This window comes from Aspergillus ruber, assembly GCF_000600275.1.
Source record: "Aspergillus ruber CBS 135680 unplaced genomic scaffold scaffold00001, whole genome shotgun sequence".
In the NCBI taxonomy this organism is placed as follows: domain Eukaryota; kingdom Fungi; phylum Ascomycota; class Eurotiomycetes; order Eurotiales; family Aspergillaceae; genus Aspergillus; species Aspergillus ruber.
Window position 1 is genome coordinate 1,297,709 of NW_024467297.1, and position 16,018 is coordinate 1,313,726.

A 16,018-nucleotide genomic window follows, 5' to 3' on the forward strand; every position below is an offset into this window, starting at 1 on the left:
GTCATGGAAAAGGTATGTTGGCATGTCATGGTTTTTCCCCAACTTCACGAGCCAACGGCTTCAGCGAAGGGATCAGGAATATGACGCCGCCAGCACCCAGGATCTCCAGCCGAGTTCACCAAAAGGGAACTCAAGACCAGAGTGAACACCTGAAGCTGGCATTTAATCTGAGATCTGTCGACCGGATTGCCAAAAAACCATCCATAGGAAAGATGGCTCCGTATAACGTCGAACTGCCCAGTAATCAACCGAAACACAGATACCCGTGAATGACTAAATTCATGAATAATCTGTGAACGGGATCGCTGGACACAGATCCGTGTGTGTTGAAGAAGAAAAGAAAAAGGGCGAGAAGAAGAAAATTTTTGGCTTTTATTTTGCAGCGCTAAGGTGGTGGAGCCGCTAAGCGCGGTAGTTCAGCGCTTTACTGTATTGGGGATGGAGCGCTGAAGTAATCCAAACCGGTCTTGGCGCTTTGATGCGCTGCGGCCAACTTCAACTGCTTTTATCAGACCAACTCCTACGGCACATCTTGCCCATTCGACCTCCATTTCTTCTGAGCGCCTGACCGTTCTCATTTCCGACTTTTCGAAATGTCGGACGCGCTCTCCATTGAACAGAACAACAAAATCCGAGCCGCGCTCGGCCTCAAACCTCTCCCCGTCCCCGGTGCCGACGCCACTGCCGGTCCTAGTTTCAAAGAGCACGATGATTCTGATTCAGACACATCCTCAGACGAAGAAGACCCAGCAAGCACATTAGAATCCCGACAAGCGCAAGCCGGCGAGAACTGGAAGAAACTCCAAGATGAAGCCGAGGCGAAGCAGAAACGAGAGGAAAGGAACGCGGCAATCAAAAAGGCGCGCGAGCAGGCACAGAAAAATGCCAAGCTTGAGGGTTCGACATTAGGTGAAACGGGTGGTGCGGAGGATACAAAGACATGGTTGCAGCAGGCGAAAAAGCGACAGAAGAAGATCGAGAAGGAACGGGCGCGTAAACTCGAGGAAGAACTCGAGGAGCGGGAACGGGCTGCAGCGACGGAATACACTTCGGCGGATTTGGCTGGTTTGAAGGTCGGACACGAAGCTGGTGAATTTGATGGTGAGGAGGAGCATATTCTTACCCTCAAGGATGCCGCGGTCGACCAGGAAGACGAGGGAGATGAATTGGAGGATCTTGCTTTGAGGGACAGCGAAAAGACGGCTGAGAAATTGGAGTTGAAGAAGCGCAAACCTGTTTACGATCCGACCGCGGAAAACGCCGGAATTCTAGCACAATACGACGAGGAAATTGAGGGCAAGAAGCGGAAACGTTTTACCCTTGATGCCACCGGTTCGACTGCCGAAGACCGCGATGCCCAGCGACAGGAAGTCTCCGAGAAGTTGAAGAAGAATGCCATCAGCCTTGACTTAGATCTGGAGCCTCAGGCTCCCGTATCGGATTACATGGACATCAGCGAAGTCAAAATCAAGAAGCCAAAGAAGAAGAAGACGAAGACTACCAAGCAACGTGCTGTGTTAGATGATGAGGATACCTTCCCAGCCACTGAGTCGGGCAACGTCCCAGACGGGACATCGATGGAAGTTGACAAAAACAATAAAACACCAGCGCCCGCCCCTGCTCCGCGAAAGCGGATAAGCGAAGATGTCTCGTTCGCAGACGATGACGATCTACAAGCATCCCTTACACGACAAAGACGTGCTGCCTTCAAGAAGCGTCAGAAGGTCAAGCCAGAAGACCTTGCGCGACAGCTCCGGGAAGAAGAGTCACAGACACCGATGGAAGTGGAAAACGCAGAGAATGAAGAGGAACCTGGTCTTATTATCGACGAAACTTCTGAATTCGTCTCTAACCTACAGCGACCCACGCTTCCCGACCGCCGTGAAAGCCGTAAGACTGCTACACCTGTACCAGCAGAAGCGCCATCATCTCCTGCGGAAGCGCCTCATGTCGAGCTAGAGGGCGATGTGGACATGGGCCGGACTTACAGTGGCATTGAGGACGAGGAGGAGCTCAAGGAACGCATTAAGCAGGACGAGGCCAAGGCGCAGCAGGGGATCAGTGGCACCGGATTGGAAGAAGAAACTACATTAGACCAAGGATTGGGAGCTACATTATCTATGCTTAAGCAACGTGGTCTCGTGAAACAAACTGACAGTGCTTCGAACAATGCACTCTTCCGGGAGCGCCAGCGCTTTCTGCATGAAAAGCAACACCTTGAAACTGAAGCTGAAAAGCGTGCTCGCCAGCAAAGAGAGCGCGATCGTACCTCAGGCAAGCTCGACCGCATGTCTGCTCGCGAGCGGGAAGAGCATGCTCGCTGGGAGAACAAACAGCGTGACCAGCATGACTCACGCCACATGGCCGATGTGTTCAACCGCGAATACAAGCCGGACGTACAGCTCAAGTACGTGGACGAATACGGTCGTCTCATGAACCAAAAGGAAGCGTTCAAGCATTTGAGTCACCAATTCCACGGCAAGGGCAGCGGCAAGATGAAGACGGAGAAGCGGTTGAAGAAGATCGACGAAGAGAAGCAACGCGAGGCAATGAGTACATTGGACAGCAGTCAGCATACGGGTATGAACAATGCAATGGGGGCGACTGCACGGAAGAACCGCCAGGCAGGTGTGCGGTTGGGTTGATTTCTTTTACTATTTCCTGTCTATATACCAGAGGTAGAGGCTATTGCATAGGTAATGGATGATGAATTTTCCGGAGCGTTAAAAGATACTCCGGACTGGCAATGGCTAAGCGAGGATTGCCCACTTGGCATGTGGAGATTTGCGCTACTGTACCTTATTTCCCCAGGCGCACCCTGTCGATTAAACTATCCCGAATAGGCAAAAGTGAGGTTCTCCAACGCGTGAGGAGAAAAAACAGTGGATTCTGTCTGGATCAGTTCACCGAAAGCGGCATCACATGATATGCGAGTCACATGATTTGGAGATTGATAACTGAGTATCTGGGGTTTTACGATTATTTATGTGCGTGAGTGAATATGACATGGACAATGCGTAGAATCGGGCAATTTGAAGCATATAAAAAAGCAATTGTAGGAGAATTATACGAGAAATTAAGAAAATCCCGTCGGAATTGCCCTCCATCACATGAGACTAAACAAAGCCCAGAATCCACACAACGACATCGCTGCATCTCCGACAGCGGATCGCTTCTTATTTACCCGCACAGCTCGAACTCTTCTTTTCTCCCCTCTTCCTCTCTTACAACCACCTCCTCATCTCTCTTTGTTCGGGTCTACACTCGTCTCATTCTCTTTATCTCCCCCCAGAGGATCTATTCTAGTGACCTTTGCATTAGCTAGCCGTCGCAATGCTGTCCACCCTTCGAACTGCCCGCATCGCTGGCTCGCGCCAGGCCAACATGCGCACCACCCTCGTTGGTGCCAGATTCGCCTCTGCTTGGTCCAACGTTCCCCAGGGTCCTCCAGTATGCTCGATTCAATTATGATTGGGGTCATTGGTTTGGGGTGCAATTGCTGACAGAAGGGGTGGTAGGACGCTATCCTGGGTATCACCGAAGCCTTCAAGGCCGACTCGTTCAAGGAGAAGATTAACTTGGGTGTTGGTGCTTACCGTATGCTTTTCTCTCTTCATTTTCTGGGCTCCTTTCAGTCTGTTCTTTCGAAGAATTATTTCCCGCGTCGACTGATCTCTAGCTATGAGTCATTGGATGAACGCTGATCTTGTTTCTTTCTGAATAGGTGACGACCAAGGCAAGCCCTACGTCCTGCCCTCTGTTCGCGCTGCTGAGGACAAGGTTGTCGCCTCTCGTTTCGACAAGGAGTACGCCGGCATCACTGGTATTCCTTCATTCACCAAGGCTGCTGCGGAGCTCGCCTACGGTGCCGACTCTGCCGTTCTCAAGGATGACCGTCTCGTAATCACCCAGTCCATCTCCGGTACTGGTGCTCTGAGAATCGGTGGCGCTTTCTTGCAGCGCTTCTATCCTCACGCGAAGAAAATCTACCTCCCCACCCCCAGCTGGGCCAACCACAACGCTGTCTTCAAGGACTCCGGTATCGAGGTGGAGAAGTACCGCTACTACAACAAGGACACCATCGGCCTCGACTTTGAGGGTCTGATTGCCGACATCAAGGCCGCTCCTGAGAACAGCATCATCCTGCTCCACGCTTGCGCTCACAACCCTACCGGCGTCGACCCGACCCAGGACCAATGGCGCCAGATTAGCGACGTCATGAAGCAGAAGGGCCACTTTGCCTTCTTCGACATGGCCTACCAGGGATTTGCCAGCGGAAACGCTGACCAGGATGCTTTCGCTCCTCGTCACTTTGTGAAGGAGGGCCACAACATTGCTCTGTGCCAGAGTTTCGCCAAGAACATGGGTCTCTACGGTGAGCGTGTTGGTGCTTTCTCCCTTGTCTGCGAGTCTGCCGAGGAGAAGAAGCGTGTGGACTCCCAGATCAAGATTCTCATTCGTCCCTTTTACTCTAACCCGCCTGTCCACGGTGCCCGTGTTGCATCGACCATCATGAATGACCCCGCCTTGAACCAGCAGTGGTTGGGTGAAGTTAAGGGCATGGCTGACCGTATCATTGAGATGCGTGCCCTTCTCAAGAAAAACCTGGAGGATCTCGGCAGCAAGCACGACTGGTCGCACATTACTAGCCAGGTGAGTACATAGTTTGAATAGTTTTTCGGTCCACCGCTAACTGATTGACTAGATCGGTATGTTCGCGTTCACCGGTCTCAAGCCCGAGCAGATGGATGCTCTCGCTAAGGAAGTAAGTTAATGACATCCCCAATAAATATGAATCTAAGCTAATGACTTCCAGCATTCCGTCTACGCCACCAAGGATGGCCGTATCTCCGTTGCCGGTATCACTTCCGACAACGTCCGTCGCCTGGCCGAGTCCATCTTCAAGGTGACTGGCTAAATTTAATTTGATCGCGAGATGAAGAGTGATGAGTTGAACGAAGTCAAGAGCAGGAGGTGGTCATAGTTGATCGATCTCATTGTACTGATATCCCACTTGTCTGTTAGATTAGCAATTTATGATGCATGGTTTGGTCACGTTGTTGATCGGTGATTAAATGGCTGAACTTGAATATTGCTATGGAATAACATCTATGGAGGTAGTCATTCAAGAGATGTCCAGTCTGCTAATGTCTGAATACATGTAGGACAGCAATCGAGAATTTCAAGTGAGCCACTCGAATTTTGTCTTTACCAGAAAGAGTTTCCAACTCTGATTTCACGATTCTAAACAAGCATTCGAAGCTTTTCAAACTTCCTTCGCAACGCCATCTACCTTCGTATTGCGAACAGTCTTCCCGATCCCCCCTCTGATCTTATCCAGCACAATGTCATATGAAACCTCTAGCCCAACGACAATGGTAATCGTTTACTCGGGAACACCCGTATAAACAGATATCAGACCTATATGATCCAGTTACAGTGAGCCGCTAAGTATGAGCTGCGGTGCTAGAAGGGAAAGAAAGAAAAAAACATACCCTCAAGATCTTCGAGCACATTGTGAATTGCATTGGGGCAGCCACCGCAGCCCGTTTGGACGCTGAACTTGAACACGCTCTTATCGCCCAATAATGGACTGAATCTGCAACCCGGTGTGCGAAACTTGAATATAGTCTACCAGTAGATATATGCAATACTAGGTAACTAAGTGAACACTCAGGATGAGCGTCCTCATTAAAGCGACCGCCCGCCAGAAAAGGAAAGCAACGGCCAAGGTTCAAAATTTGAGGTACATATGAGATACACACGTCCCTTATCATAACCCGTTACCTTGGATTGGAGATCAACCTCTGCTCGCAAAGCCACTGGCCAGTGGCATGACCCTGACGATATCTTCTATGAATGGCAGCACACTCAATCTGGGGGCTTCGATGCGCGATCGTGTTGGGAGGATTGAAGTTTGCAAGTGTCCAATTTACTTCCAGACTGGTGAGTATGACTGGAGCACAGCTCCTCAGATGAGTAAGATCACTACATTGAAAATGAAGGGTGTCAACTTCAAAGCTATGGAACAATTAGATTATTTCCTGGCTATTGAGAGTTCAGCTAGATTTGTGAGTTCTCACACTCGCACAATGACTCCTGGTGACAAGAGGCTGACTCCTTGAAAAGATCTTATACCTTTGCAAGCAATCAAGTAGATTCAACAACTTCAGAGGCAATAATGGGCAGCTTTTCTTATTGGATTTCTTCGAAGACTTTGATGCTTGTAGGGCTGCCTAGTGGACTGGACGGTCAGAAGAGACTATCCTCTCTCTCAGCCTCCGATTTCTCTGCCGCAGAGCTTCCCCTTACCTTCTTAACTCAATAATCCACACAGCAGCCATAATTCGTAGCTAACAGAGCAAACTAACTCCCAATGCAAAGCTCTTCTCAGTCCACACCCATGTAAGCATACCAGCTGATACCTGCGTTCCCTTATTCCCCTTCTCATCCTGCCACTTGTCACGGCGCTCTACTAGGATAATGGAACATCCAACTCATGGGTTCTACCTCGGTAGCTATCGACGAGAATAATCAACATGAGGAAGGAAGAAAGGAGGTGACGCCGTATTTATCAACAAAGCAAACAACTGCATCTCACGTGATAGCCCGTCAACGTGACCAGGCCATCACACCAAGCCCTATCAATCAGGCAGTTGAGCAAGTGGTCAAGGGTGCTCAAATGGCAATGCAGAATGCGCTGCTTTTAGAGCATGAGGTTAAGCAGCTACGTGCTGCTAATAAAACACAAAAGCGCAAGCGGGATACTACTAGGACCTTTATAGCTGCTGGTGGTATTCTGACTGGCGCGGAGGGTCAGCAACGCAGTCAGGAAGCTGCTGATTTACATGCCGGGGTGGTGAATGAAGGTGGTGAGAGACCACGAAAGCGAGCACCACCACGCTGCAGCAACTGCCATCAAATAGGACATATTAGATCAAGCTGCACTACTAGATAGAGCATTATTGCACATAAAAATTGCCTTGTTTTACTTGTTCTGTTGCTAGTTAACTTACATTTTTTTTAACTGAAGTAGGCGGACGTGCCCCTCGCTCGGTGTCCGATTACGTTTAAAGCAATTTTATTTGATAACTCAGCAATTTATCCATCCTAAACAGGATAGTTATGCAGAATTTCGGTCTTGGCGGGAGTCTCATGGGCATTCATGGACGGGACTAAGTAGGTCGTGGGACTCCCACGGGAGCCTTGGCATGGGAGATGCTCAGATGGGAGTGCCCTCGACTCCCATGGACGGAATTTGTCAAGGTCTAACTGAATCCCCCTCGGCCACGGCCCTGTAGAAGACCGATGTTGTGTTGAATTTAACAAACAGTAACAATGGCAAAAATATAGAGTAAGAGTTCTAACTCCTGGATCCTATGAAAGTTTATAATGAGGATTTGTCTGTATCTACCTGACTTCGAACGACACATTTTGATAGCCCAAGTCCAATGAATCGACGACGCTATGATCAACGTTCTCCCCACGTAGCAGCCGACTAGTCACCTCAACAGCTTTCTCTAGCTTCAATGGGACCAGTTTTTCAGTCGTGCTATGGATAAATGAACGGAATATAGTACTCACTCCAGGTGGTTCTTCTCTTCGCTCCGAGGAATGCGAACAAACCCGATACAGACCACTGCCGCCGCAAGCGAAATCGCCAGACTAAACCACCAAATCGACCGTAAAGCGCCCAGATCCAGACTATAGCCATCGCCTTTGCTTACTTCCTTCCCGATTGTGTCTCCAATCGCCGTCACAATGGCTGCTGATAGATTCTGAATCGTAACAAGTAAACTCCCCGCTGATCCCTGGAACGAGCGCGGCACATTAGATGTGATAAAAATCGATGCGGCTGCGAATGTTAAATCAGGCCCAAAAGTAGCAAGGGCAATGCCGGGCATTGAGAGAGCCCAGTATGTTGTATTTGGCGTTTGAGGGATAAAGAACACAGGACCCATTGTGTTTGCAACCATGCCGGCAATTAGAATCCAATGCCCGGGAAACAAATGAAGGGTTTTCGATACAATATATGTAGCTAAAACGCCACAGATCATGTTAGGGATAAAGTAAAGGGCAACAATGATGGGAGCGTGATCCTGGATAGTAAGAAGAAACCGCACGGCAAAGAACATCCATCCTCCGACATATGCTCCGTATCCTAAGAAATATGAGATGGCTAACGGAAGAAATCCGGGAGTGATCCAGAGCCGGTTGTCAACCAAAGGCCGAGTAGCTCGTCGTTCGGCCAGGGAAAATAGCAAGAGAAAGAGCACTCCGACCATGATCAGCGAGTACGTGTATGGGCTCCAGCCACTGGGGACGCCTTGCGTTAGACCTAAAATAATTAGGCCGCAACCGATAGCAGCCAAAAGGGCGCCTAGCGCATCGAAGTCCTTAAGAGATAATGGAGTATCGAAGGCGCCGTACTTCGGGCTAAAAGAGGGAATACCAAAGGAGGAAGCCACTGCGCAGATAAAGCACACTATGGCATTGCTCCCAAATACCCACGGCAGGTGTACGGTCAAGGCCCCTCCTTGCAGACAACCGATCAAGAATCCCACGGGAGTCATTGAGGACATGACAGAAAAGACTCGTGTCTTGCGAATGCCAGGCGAGTAAACCCGTCCGAGCAGGCTCATGGACGTCGCCTGCAGAACACCAATGGCCAACCCCTGCATGGCTCTGACCACGAAAAAAAGCACCGGAAGCGACGGGCTGATACTGAACACCCCAACCACATCCCATATAACAAGCCAGACGAAGCCGAGAATCATCAGCATCTTCGGGTTCGACAGGTCGGCCAGTGATCCGGATATAATGACGGCGATACCGTTCGCCAACAGAAAGGATCCAATCAGCCACGGGGTATTGCTTTCGCTCACTCCAAGCTTGGCAGGGAACACAGCTTGATCAATCACAACATTCCCTAGGAAGAGGCCAAACAGGAACAAACCCATAGAGCAGAGCAATATGAATATAAGCTCGCCCGCGAACCCGCGGAACTCGGGGGGAACTCCCTGCGGGCGATGACGCTGCGCTTCGGTGTCTCCTCCATGGGGTCCAGGAGTGTCATGGAATTGCAGCCCTTCCAGATTATAGATGCCCGGCGGATGGCTGCGGTTGCACTCATTTGACGCACTGGTCATGTCTGTCCTGCCATTTGCCGTTGGCGGAGCTTCTGCCGTCTGAGAATCGTGAGTCTGAGCTTTCCCTGGCGCAAAACGATCAGTAGATGCCGGGTGGAAAGGGAAACTCGGGCAATTCGCACCTAGCCAGCAGGCAGTCTCCACCGAAGGGCGCATACTTGATCGTTAAGGATGAAATTCGGTAGTCAAGACAGAGATTTGGAAGAACTCGCATGGTTTATTCTGTCGGTATTTATAGTTATTGAGGACTTATCTCATATGCCCACGGCACCCACTCCTAAAAGCTATTAACAAGTTTGGGTACCATTGTATTGCCGGCGAATACAGCCCAAAGCCTACCTGGATCGTCTGCCGGTGGAGTAGTAGGTAGGCTAAATTGTGTGGGAAACATGATACCACAACATCGAGCCGGGTCTCGGTTTACTCCGTTCCCCATTTAATTCGTACCAAACTCACCATCGCGATTCCTCTATCCTACTGCAGGCCTTCTTCAGTCTCGTAAGGTGCAATTATCAATCAAGCTGCCGTCATACGACCGGCAAGAACCTCATCATCAAAAAACAACGGAGTATCCATTAGACCCGCAAGGAAAGCCATTCTTTTGATCCAGAAGTGCTCGGTGGATCATCAAGAGTGCACCAACTAGAGGCTGAATTATTTGCTACCTTCAAGTATAAGTTGTGGCAGGACCGGTCATTGTGGGTGGTGGATATAGCCATAGCCACTGGCTATATGGATGACTAATAGACCCACCATCTTTTTATCTTTTCGCAGTATGGCGTTCAAAAAGAAAAAAAATTCCGGGTAGCATATGCGCCGGAAGAGTCCAGGTGATATTGCCGACATGATCGCACGATGGCAGACGCAAGGAGTACCAACGAACACCCGGCTAGACCGCGTGTGCGAGCGGGAAAGGCATGTAAGCGCTGCCATGAGAAACGTACCAAGTGTGACGCCATGCACCAAATGCCATGCACTCGATGTGTGCGAGATCGCCACGCGGACTGTGTCCTCCGTGAGACTAAACGGGGGACATATACCCGGAGCGCCCTTCGCCAGAAAATAGGCAGGGATCATCCGCGGGCAAGAACCCCAGCTGGTGTCGCCGGTGATGTGCCCCCGCGATCTTTAACTTATCAAATGGAGACTGAAGATACCGGTACACTACCTCTGCATGGGTCTGATGTTGCTGCAACAGCACCAACCAGTATATCTGCTCCGAACTTTACGACGCGGAGTTCAGCGGGAACAGACCATGTCCAACTTCGCAACGGGGCTGAACCCTTGCCTGTTCAGGAATTGCCCCCAGCGAGCGAGTCTCCTCTCACCCAGCCATCCCTTGGGAATCCAGGCCTCAGATCCTCCTCCTATCAAGATATCTCCTGGTCTGCGATGTTTGACCATTTTTTGAAGAACCGGGAAAACGGCAGAGACTGCATTGATAAGTGTTCCATCACTTATCTCGGAGAGTCATTCCCCTGGCTATCGTACTTGGTGGCCTCAAGGACGGTAGCCGACCAAAACTACACCATCCAGGCCCCCCATTCCCGGGAGCTCAAGCAAATGCTTCCTTTCAGTCCCAGCCTGCACATATGTTGCCCGAGGACCTCGAATATTTACGGGCCAAGGGAGTTTTCAAACTGCCGGAAAAGGCCCATCTGGATTCCCTTATATCAGTCTTTTTGGACCGCGTGTATCCGCTATATCCAATTGTCAATCGCCAAGAATTCAAACAACAATACAATAATGAGGAATTGCCATTAATTCTCATTTATGCCGTTAGCTTTATTGCGGTAACATTTGCTTCCCGGTTCGTCCTGAGCCTTGTAGGCTTTGATTCCCGTCAAGAGGCACGCTCTTCTTTCTATAATAAGGCGAAAGCTCTCTTTGATATGGGATATGAAACAAACAAGATCACTGTACTCCAGAGCACCCTTCTTCTATCGTTTTGGGGTGGCGGCCCCAATACTTATTGGAATTTTTACTCGTGGATTAGTACAGCGGTGACTATAGCTGAAGCCATAGGAATACACCGCTCTACTATCGCGATAACCAACATGCAACCACAAGACAAAAGTTTGATGCGGAGATTATGGTGGACCTTGGTTGTTCGAGACAGCATATGCGGCGCCTTGGTTGGGCGCCCGTTTCGCATTGACTTGGACCAGGCTGATACTGATATGTTGACAGTCGAGGATTTTGCTCACGACGCAATGGCTACAGACTTCCCTGAAAACCCCTCTGCTCAGAGATATGCCCAGTATCAGATCGAAACCACAAAGCTTTCGCTGATCATGCGCGATATCATCATCAGCCGATTTTACCCTGGAAGAGAGCCAGCGAGGGCGGAAGACCTTCACGCAAAGCTGATCCAGTGGAAAGCACAGCTAGTTCCTACTCTGACCTGGCAGGACGAGGTGCCTGATTACTTGAACCCTTTTTCCATGTCCCTGTCGGTTCAATACAACCATCACCTCATCTTGATTTACCTCGGCCACATGCGCGGTGAAAACATATGTCACCGCGACGAGCAGGAAATCGAAGGGATAGTCGACTCTGCTGCGCATCATATTCCCAACGTAGTGTGCACGCTTGTCACGAAATCAGCCCTCCTGACCGTGCCTCACGAGCTATTCCATGGCATCTTCCTTGCACAGGCTGCCTTTTACGAGAGGATCAGAAGCCCTAACAAACTGGTGGGCCGCCTTGGTCGGTCTGCACTCAACAACTGCCAGATGGTGCTCCAGGCTATCAGCGAATTCTGGGATCCTGGTCCCTTTATCTTGCAGCTGTTTGATAATCTGTCTAGTCGCTACCCAGAGCGGCAATCATCCACCACCAATAGTGGCCAAGATAGCCATGCCATGGGAACTGCTGAAGCGCCTGGCTTAAACAGCGCTGTCAACTATGCAAACGAGGCAGGCATTTTCAATGCCTTACTAGGAGATGATCGATGGCAGGGCAACCCCATGCTGTCATCTCTGTTCGATCTACCACCGGAGCTGTTTTTGGCTGAATAGGGTACAGTCTTTCTTACATTCGCTGCAGCTTAAGAGGATTCTGGGATTATCTGGTAAGCTAGTCTTGAGGAAGTTGCATATACTCCAGCCAAGTATGTGATGGACATGTCACAGGAGAGTATCAGGGTTAGGAAGGTTGTCTCTGGACAATCCTCAAATGCAATTTATTAAACAGCAGTTCTGGTGTTGTGAATAAAGTAAGGGGTTTACTAAATATATTTCCATCACCTACACGACCTAGACTCGGCAGGAGAACAGACTGCTATATGAGATCCTTAGAATTTACCGGTGCTCTATCCTGGCACATAGGTTCTTTCAAACTTCATAGATCAGCCGCACGGACTAGGCCTCGAAATGGTCCGATTCAGGCTCCAAAGGTCGAAACCTCAAACCTGAACCTGAGTCGGGTCGCGGCTCCATTAGGTTCGACTCTTTTGTCAATCTCGGAATATTTGTTAGCCACATAGCCGCACATATAGGCGGATTGTCAGTTCCCTACTTGGTAATCGCGGGTGCCTGCACATGATATAAACAAGATTCGCCCTTGCGGTTTTGTATTAACAGAATGTAAAGCAATATATATCATAAAACATTCTGTTTTAGCACTCATTGTGATTCAACTTGACAAAACCCTCGAAAAGCTAGAAGACTCCTCGCTTCAACATGTCGATCACCCACATTGTTCTTTTTCAATTCAAGCATGATGTGGCTCATGAAGCTGTGCAAAATGTGCGTTCAGTCCTGTTTATTCAAACGCCACCGTCATCTGCTGCACTTGTGCAATAACTAAGAAGTGCCCAGACATGCAAGCAAATGCTCAGTCTGAAGAATCGCTGCCTCCATCCATCAACAAGCAAACCATATATTCAATCAGCGTCAGGTGGAAAGGATAATCCCCAGAGGAGACGCAGGTTAGCCAATTATATTTATTATTCTGAATAGTACTATGACAATAGACTGTTAGGCCATAACTATGATCTTCTCTTGGAAAATTCATGTTAGTATAACTGCTAATTTTCTATTCAGGATGGTATCACACATGCATTTATTGTTAAGTTTGGAACCGCCGCAGACCGAAACTATTACACTGCAAGAGATCCCGTGCATCACGAATTTGTCATAAGTCTGGATGGGTTGATTGAAAAGGCTCAGGTAGTCGACTTTACCCCCAGCGTTCTGTAAAGACCATTACTGTAGCTGTCACAACCTGGCTTCTCTCGTATAGTTCCTAGGGTTCTAGTTAGTTGTATTTCGAGACAGGACACTTAGGGTAAGTGTCCTGTCTCGAAATACAACTAACTAGAACCCTAGGAACTATACGAGAGAAGCCAGGTTGCGACATTTGAATTGATCGCGAAGAACTAAGCTAAGTGTCTGAATGAGCGTCCTTATGTCCTGTACCCGTATAACACTTGTATACCCCCAGAAAGTATACCCAAGGTATATTCAACCATCGTGTCGTATCCTGTATACTTGATACGTGAGATTAATGCAGTGAGATCTGTAACAGTAACCTGCTGAACACGTTGGTATAGCCAATCAAACATGTACTTGGTGCTGTCAGATGCATATGGTGGATAGATCTTACAGCTTGTATTACCTCCGATGTTGCGAAACGATGCTGTCCATTGCAGCATGTTACCCTTCAACTAAGAAGCCTTTCCCTAACTTAGAGACTCCGATTGGGATCCTGCAAATGGGAACAGCCCATCATCCTTATTCTCCTTTCCGAATCCCTTATTACTCTTGCCAATTAAATTAAAAGACATCTTTGTCATTATACATCAGGTATAATGATCATAAATATCATTATGAAATTCATGAAAGAAGGCGATGCGGTATTAGAGAAAAGGCAAAAGAAATGGTGGGGGGCCAAGTGGAAGGGTAACGAGGGTTCTTTTAGCATTGTCACTGAGAGACTGCCCGATGGGCTATTTGAAATCCAGTTTAAATGGTGGCCCTATGCATAAATTAGAGGAATGATATTTGCCTTCGAGTCAAGTGTATCGATTTATGCGAAGGGATGGAGATTAAAGTTAACATTCACAAAATAGCCACCAGTTACATCATTGGCGTATCACCCCTCAACAGATTTAAAGTCCCATTCTGGCTGCCTCAGATCGAACAATATCTGGGAGCTCATCGCTGAGACTCCTCTCCTGTGGTCTCCAGCCAAGGACTTTCTTCGCTCGCGCGGCCACACCACGGGAGTTCATGCCCCAACTTGCCGCTTCGAATCCTGCCGATGATTTGACAGCCTCATCGATTGACCAGTCTCGAAGCTCGGGAGTCCCGCCTTTAATGTACCCTTGCTTGTGGGCTTCCTTGCCGGTAGCCACGGACACATCGCCCCAGACATGCTCACCATTTTCAGTGAAAAAGTAACCATGTGCCCCCCAAATCTCGGGATCATCCTTTGAAGATGGATCTAATGCAGCTTGTACGAGTAGTTCAAACACTTTGCTCAGATCACGGACATGGACGTTATTCCATCGAGAGAGACCCTTCCCGATGCGAGGGCAACACTGCTCTTTCAGCACGAAGGAAGCAAGTTCGTATACTTGTCGTCCGCGACCAGAGCTGGGTCCACGCCCCTCACCGTAGATTGTAGGTGGGCAAATGATAGCTGTCTTGGCCGCATCGGCATGTTGAATACCGGTGTTCAGGACGATCTCGTCCACGTTGCGATGGAAAGCCGCAGCGGGCAGGTTCACTAGCTCTCCTACACCCTCGAGATCATTGAACACCTTGTCATCAGGCTCTCCAAATGTCTTCTTGACTTCCGAGTCAAAGTAAGTCAGAATGCCAGTACCACCAGTGTGCAGCCAGAATCCAGGTCGAGAGGCAGAATGGCCTTGCACGAGCCCTTTGGCTATAGACGTCGCAGCACCGTCATGGTCCGATGAGTCGGCAGTATCTCCATTGGATTAGTACCTTTGCACGTCTGGAGAAAGAAAAGAAGTATACTCACGAATTACAATATCAGCCCATGCGGCCTCACGTTCCAGCAATGCGGAGTCATCAAGGCCGCCAATGACGATCCGGGCTTTCGGATACTGTGAAAGCACCTTCTTTGTCTTACTATCGGAGCGAACAAGAAGCGCATACTCGAAATCAGGATATTTCTGGTGTAGGTGATACAAGACGTCACCCCCAATGTAGCCAGTGGCTCCGGTAACGAACACTTTGACTGTCATTATGACGGTTGGCCAGTACACTGGATGAAAAAAAAAAAAGAAACAAGATAAAATAAAAAATCAATACACTTTGACTGATCTTTCCTACTTCAGGGAGTTGGGTCATTGAGCAGTGCTTATAAAATCTGTCCTGCACTTTATGACGCAAGTTGATGAGAAATCCATAGTACGGCGTGGCATTCTGGGCGTTCGCATATAGCCGAAGGGCAAGTGGCCCGTTCATATAACCGCGAAGACTCGTCGACACTAATTTGAAGGTTAAAATGTGCTTCTGCCAGGCGAATGGGTGACCATATGGTTCTCTTTAGTTCGTCATACCGCACGTTAGTCCCGCTGCACCCCATGCGCATGGAATGTGTTGGGCGCCTGCCATGTTCAGTTCAGGGGATTCACTTATCTTCGTTATGCGACTTGGGCCAACACTAACGTAGTACTTTTTCGTTTTTTTTTTTTTTTTTTTTTTTTTTTTTTTTTTTTCCCACAACGCGGGGTAGCTGAAATCAAACAATAAACGCTCTAAATGTCTTACAAACCCTCGTTAAAAGGCCATTCGATCTATGTTGCCACGACGTGGCGTAAACTTTGTGTGGATGTTCGTTTGGCAGCCAGGAAGCTCTCGACCAGCATCTCCAGGACTCGCCCGCACATGGCT

General features: G+C 48.9%; 5 protein-coding genes across 5 annotated transcripts; 3 read left to right on the top strand and 2 right to left on the bottom strand.

Moving 5' to 3' along the window:
- Positions 1–393: 393 nt before the first annotated feature.
- On the top strand, positions 394–2,991 carry EURHEDRAFT_407859 (U4/U6-U5 snRNP complex subunit SNU66). Its single transcript, XM_040780683.1, has one exon. The coding sequence runs from the start codon at positions 594–596 to the stop codon at positions 2,643–2,645; it is 2,052 nt and encodes a 683-aa protein (XP_040643546.1). The 5' UTR covers positions 394–593; the 3' UTR covers positions 2,646–2,991.
- Positions 2,992–3,220: 229 nt separating this feature from the next.
- Positions 3,221–5,376, top strand: EURHEDRAFT_32045 (putative aspartate aminotransferase). Its single transcript, XM_040778333.1, has 5 exons — positions 3,221–3,450; positions 3,519–3,597; positions 3,725–4,653; positions 4,706–4,765; positions 4,817–5,376. The coding sequence occupies exons 1-5, from the start codon at positions 3,334–3,336 to the stop codon at positions 4,916–4,918; spliced, it is 1,287 nt and encodes a 428-aa protein (XP_040643547.1). The 5' UTR covers positions 3,221–3,333; the 3' UTR covers positions 4,919–5,376.
- A 2,204-nt stretch (positions 5,377–7,580) lies between these two features.
- On the bottom strand, positions 7,581–9,149 carry EURHEDRAFT_446250 (MFS general substrate transporter; the record flags this gene model as incomplete). The annotated part of the gene is made up of 1 exon (XM_040783584.1): positions 7,581–9,149. The coding sequence occupies one exon, from the start codon at positions 9,147–9,149 to the stop codon at positions 7,581–7,583; it is 1,569 nt and encodes a 522-aa protein (XP_040643548.1).
- A 424-nt stretch (positions 9,150–9,573) lies between these two features.
- EURHEDRAFT_535480 (Zn(II)2Cys6 transcription factor) lies at positions 9,574–12,169 on the top strand (the record flags this gene model as incomplete). The annotated part of the gene is made up of 2 exons (XM_040787318.1): positions 9,574–10,658; positions 10,727–12,169. The coding sequence occupies exons 1-2, from the start codon at positions 10,005–10,007 to the stop codon at positions 12,167–12,169; spliced, it is 2,097 nt and encodes a 698-aa protein (XP_040643549.1). The 5' UTR covers positions 9,574–10,004.
- A 2,093-nt stretch (positions 12,170–14,262) lies between these two features.
- On the bottom strand, positions 14,263–15,366 carry EURHEDRAFT_445046 (NAD(P)-binding protein; the record flags this gene model as incomplete). Its single annotated transcript, XM_040783502.1, has 2 exons — positions 14,263–15,086; positions 15,141–15,366. 2 exons carry the CDS (start codon positions 15,364–15,366, stop codon positions 14,263–14,265), a joined length of 1,050 nt encoding a protein of 349 aa, XP_040643550.1.
- Between the last annotated feature and the right edge of the window lie 652 nt (positions 15,367–16,018).

What these genes read in the sequence shown, in the direction of transcription:
- EURHEDRAFT_407859 (XM_040780683.1), top strand. Translation starts at nt 594, where the DNA reads ATGTCGGACGCGCTCTCCATTGAACAGAACAACAAAATCCGAGCCGCG.
- EURHEDRAFT_32045 (XM_040778333.1), top strand. Translation starts at nt 3,334, where the DNA reads ATGCTGTCCACCCTTCGAACTGCCCGCATCGCTGGCTCGCGCCAGGCC. An exon ending in ACGTTCCCCAGGGTCCTCCA is followed by an intron (nt 3,451 to 3,518) that starts GTATGCTCGATT and finishes AAGGGGTGGTAG; the next exon opens with GACGCTATCCTGGGTATCAC. An exon ending in TGGATGCTCTCGCTAAGGAA is followed by an intron (nt 4,766 to 4,816) that starts GTAAGTTAATGA and finishes AATGACTTCCAG; the next exon opens with CATTCCGTCTACGCCACCAA.